This window comes from Mus musculus, chromosome 9 (genome assembly GCF_000001635.26).
Source record: "Mus musculus strain C57BL/6J chromosome 9, GRCm38.p6 C57BL/6J".
NCBI classification, from domain to species: domain Eukaryota; kingdom Metazoa; phylum Chordata; class Mammalia; order Rodentia; family Muridae; genus Mus; species Mus musculus.
Window position 1 is genome coordinate 57,155,035 of NC_000075.6, and position 4,287 is coordinate 57,159,321.

Here is a 4,287-nt window from a genome sequence, read left to right on the forward strand (position 1 = left end):
CACATTGCTGTACACTTGTTTATTCTTCTTGCCTATAAAAATGGTTGGCAAGTACTTTCTTTCAAAAGAAAGAAGGCAATTTTGGGGACGATCCCCAGTAGCCCTAACCAGGACTAAGAGGCCAGGGCCACCCTAGTAAGAGGCGTGTGGAGGGCAGCCACTCAGTGCAGGCAGAGAGGCCTCACAGAGGCTGGGAACACTCTTCTCAGCCCAAAGCAGTCATCATGGTCTGGGCTTGCTTCAGTTCTGCAGGGGACAGGAGGGTGAAGGAGAGTGGTAAGGAGCAGAGGCAAGTCTGAGGCCAGCCTGGTTTTTATAGCCAGTTCCAAGTCAGCCAGACCCAGGAGGGGCCCCAACCTCTGCAGGTCCAACCTTACCTGCCAGGAGAACCTGGAACTTGTCTGCCGAGAGGGACATGGAAACAGGTTGGGCCTGGGTACCTGGAGCAGGCACAACCTGTAGCTGCAGATGTACCATGGGCTCCTCCACAGAATGAAGCAGGCTGGAGCTCAGGGTGTAGTCTACCCGCCAGCCCACGCTGGCCAGCCTGTTCACTGCAGGCAAGAAGTTCGGCAGTTAGCCACCAGGAAAGTCACAAAGTTCTCCATCTCGGTCCACAATTGGGCTCAGCTCATAACCCTTCAAGGTTGTGTGACCTACAAAGCTCCTGCCCTCCAAGCCAGGCCCGTTGTAAGGCAGGCATGAGACTATATACCATGAATCTCAGAGAAAAGAAAGCTCGGGCCATAGTCATGAGATCCTCAGCCAGATCTAAACCCCTCAGCTGCTCTGTGTGTAATTGTGGTTCCGGCTTCCCCAGGAGCAATGGCGTTTGGCTTGTGCATGCTCCGTCTAGAGCACACTCACCACGTAGGCTACAGGCCCGAAGGTGCTCCTGCAGGGGGCTCTGCTTCTCTTCGTAACAGCGGCACAGGCTGGTGGCATGCTCTGCAGGCAGACGGAGCTCTGAGGGGGCTCTGCTGAGGTGGCGGGTGGAGACTGGCACTGGGCTTAAGGGGTGGGTCTCAGGCTGCAGGGCCCACAGAGGACTGGGACCATCTCAGGGCCAAGAAGGTCTCAGTGTATTTTCCAGGAACCCCTACCCATAGGTTTCCCTCCTGCCTGTTTGCACTGTACCTTTGGGCAGCCCCAGCTGCTGCAGCTCACTGGACAAGGAATCACTGTCGACACTATGCTTGGCTGCACTGGACAGGATGAAACTCAGCACCGCGACCGTGGCCTTCACGTCTCCAGACTCTAGAGACCCACAGGGGACGCAGGGGATGCCACCAGGGCCCCAGCCACCTCCCTGCCCTCATCTCCAGCTTTGGGTCCCAAATCTCCTGAACCCCATGCATGCATTGCTGTGGGACCAGCAAATAGTGGCAGAGGGTGTGGACAGGGCTGTCAATATGACTCTTCCCATCTGAAGCGGAAGGATCACGGAAGGAAGGCTGTGGTGCCCGGTTCGGGGTACTCACCAAACTTGGCATCAGCAGTAAGCTTCAAGATCTTCTCATACTATGGGAAAAGGCGGTCCTAAGTGGGTACCAGAGTCCTGCCACCAGCCCCCTGCCCCTGGCCCAGATCCTGTGCTAAGAATGGGCTGGGGCTAGAAAGAAGGAAGGGGATAGCCAAGGGGCGGGGAGGCTGAAGAACAGACTGCCCTGGGCCCCCTAAGTTTCTCGGACAGTGGTATCAGTTCCTGTACTCACATCAATCCCCTGCCCCAGTACTCACATCAATCCCCTGACCCAGAAGCTCCTTTAGCACCTGGCTACACAGCAGTCGCAGCTTCACAGAGGACTGAAAAGGATGTCCCTGTCTCAGCCAGACTGACCAACCTTACCCCTCACTGCTAGGGGACTGGCTGAAGGAGGGCCAGCCACGTGACCAAGGTAACAGAGCATGAGGCCCCATCCTCAGGGAGACTCCTTCACCACCCCAGCCCGCTTCCAGCTCCCAGTCCCAATCTCCTCCTTCCACCCTGAGCCTCTCTCCTCCCAACCCTAAGTAAACCAGTGCACTTAACAATTTTGGCCAGTGTGCTGATCTCTGCCAGGACCCAGTCGGGACAGTCCAGATCGCCACAGAACCGGAACCTCTGCAAGAGAGTAACGTGGGAAGGCAGGCTGGCGGTTGGGCTGAGGTGTGGCCAGGAATGAGTACTGTCTGGTCACCTGTTGTCCCCTATGTCCAGACTGTTGTGAATACTCTGCCCACACTGCCACCTGACCTCGTTCTGACTTTTACTCTCTGCATCCGTGGCAATTTTCCTTAAGTGTCTACCATGCTCCAGCCACAACAACTTGCCCGATTCTCCTTGTTACCCCAGCCCCACTTCTGCCTTCACCTTTGCTGGGCCCTTCCTGGTCCTAGGTTTTTCCAGGCTTGTTGGCAGTGCTGGGGCTCAAAGTCAGGGCCTCGGGCACATCTACCACCGAGCTACAGCACCAGATTCCACTTCCCATAATCTCCTAGTTAACAAAGCACTTTGGGCAGCCAGAGGGAATGCTCGCTATTTTGATAATAGTGATCCAAGTCCCAGTGAGACTTAATCTTTGCTTGTCTCGCTTGATCTTCACCAAGCTCTAGCGCGACAGGATGTGGCACTCTCAAGGAGCCTGGCTCATTCAGAGACTGCACGGCTGTTTCTTGTCTGAGGCTATTCTTTCTCTGCCTCCGCTTCTCATCCGGGTAACACAAATTACCCTTCACCGAGTTGCATCTTCAAGAGTCCTAACACTGCGCTCACGGTTCAGGAAAGCCTCTGCAGTTGGAGAAAGACCTACGGCTGCCAATTCTTGCTTCTGACTTGCCCTCCCCTTCTGCAGCTCGAATCCCGATGCCTGTATGGGCTGGACACTCAACACGCATCTCCTGAATGAATGGATTATGAATCAGAAAGCTTAACCCAATCCCAAAACCACTCCTTCGCTCAGGAAAGCGAGGAGAGGCTTCCTAACCAGTCCTAAGCATGTTTTCGTCCTGTGACCCGACAGTCAGGGAAGTGGGTGACCCAGGGAGGTCCCTTGGGGGCCGTGGAGAGTCTGAGAATCCGGGAGGTGGGACCCTCCGGCCCAGGGATGGACGCGAGGAAACGCGGCTGCGCCTGCAGACTCCGACGTTCCGCCGCGCCCAGGCAGGCGCCAGTGAAGATTGTCTCCTTAAGCTCCTAGAACCACCGAACCCCTTTGTCGCCCGATACCCAACTTCCCATCTTTCCCAATCCCTCACCATGATGTCAGGAGATCCAATCCAGAGCTTCTTCCGGCTTGACTCAGGTCAGCTGACTCTGTGATCACATGACACCTACTGGTACAGGGAGGGCGGACCGTTAATGTAACCAATTGAGAATGCATATTCCTCCAGGAACAAGCAGCCTCTAGCGTTTCACCGGGATTATCTAAACAGAAGGGGATGGGTGGAAATAATTCCATTAATTACTTGGAGGGAGGATCCCATGATCCACGAGTATTGAAGTGGGTTCCACGGTTTCCTTCTTAAGCAATACCGTTATAAAAAACTATGGACTATGACAAAATATTTTTTAATGAAAATCTTACTGACTGCCTAGGGCGTGAGGGCACGCATCTGAAATAACAACACTTGAGAGGCTGTGAGGCAAAAGGATCAGAAGTTTAAGACAGCCTGGACTACAGAGTGAGACTCCAAACCTAAAACTGCCCAGATGGCTTAGAGTACCACCCAAGTTCGAACCCCGGAACCTTGTATAAAGGTGGAAGGAGAGCGCCAACTCACAAAAATCGTTCTCGACACAAGTATGGCCACGCTTGCAGCACACACACACACACACACACACACACACACACACACACACACACACACTAAACCTTTCAGGTGCCTAGCACCCATGTAAAACTCTGGACTAGGGGGTGTAAATAGAGATAGGTGGATCCCCAGAGCTCACCAGCCTCTTAGTCAAACTAATCTGTGGGCTCCTAGTACAGTAAGAGGCCCGGGTTGGACAGGTAGGGGTGGGGGAGTGGAGCTCGAAGACACTTAGCAAATGATGTTGACCTCTGACTGCCATGTGCACACAGGGGCATTCACACACACACACACACACACACACACACCCCAAATCACCCACCTATACACTAAAACAAAAATATATTAATGAACATAAATAAGACACTATTAAAAATATGATGCACGTGCAGGAAATTATATGTAAGGGTGAAGCTAAAAGAATCTTCATAAACTGTACCCCTCACCCCCGTGTAAACATAACCAGTAACCAGATTAAAACAAACAAACCCAGAA

The 4,287-nt window shown here is 53.4% G+C and overlaps 1 protein-coding gene across 7 annotated transcripts; it reads right to left on the reverse strand.

Moving 5' to 3' along the window:
• Nucleotides 1–3,315, reverse strand: Commd4 (COMM domain containing 4). 7 transcript variants are annotated; one of them, XR_379435.2, is made up of 8 exons: nucleotides 3,238–3,315; nucleotides 2,033–2,104; nucleotides 1,741–1,806; nucleotides 1,482–1,521; nucleotides 1,138–1,257; nucleotides 868–977; nucleotides 378–554; nucleotides 1–246 (listed from the first exon to the last, which is right to left on the reverse strand). XR_379435.2 is itself a non-coding variant. In NM_025417.2 (8 exons), exons 1-8 carry the CDS (start codon nucleotides 3,238–3,240, stop codon nucleotides 206–208), a joined length of 600 nt encoding a protein of 199 aa, NP_079693.1. In that variant the 5' UTR covers nucleotides 3,241–3,265; the 3' UTR covers nucleotides 7–205. The 7 variants fall into 7 exon arrangements, 2 of the variants coding, with proteins under 2 accessions (XP_006511406.1, NP_079693.1); XR_003947970.1 differs by having other exon boundaries at nucleotides 868–980; XR_003947969.1 differs by having other exon boundaries at nucleotides 868–1,010.
• Nucleotides 3,316–4,287: the final 972 nt, after the last annotated feature.

Excerpts from the sequence above, each read along its gene's own strand:
- Commd4 (NM_025417.2), bottom strand. Across the intron at positions 1,522-1,740 it reads TTCTGGGTCAGGGGATTGAT|TATGAGAAGATCTTGAAGCT; the intron begins GTGAGTACTGGG and ends CTTTTCCCATAG. Across the intron at positions 247-377 it reads GTTCCAGGTTCTCCTGGCAG|AACTGAAGCAAGCCCAGACC; the intron begins GTAAGGTTGGAC and ends TGTCCCCTGCAG.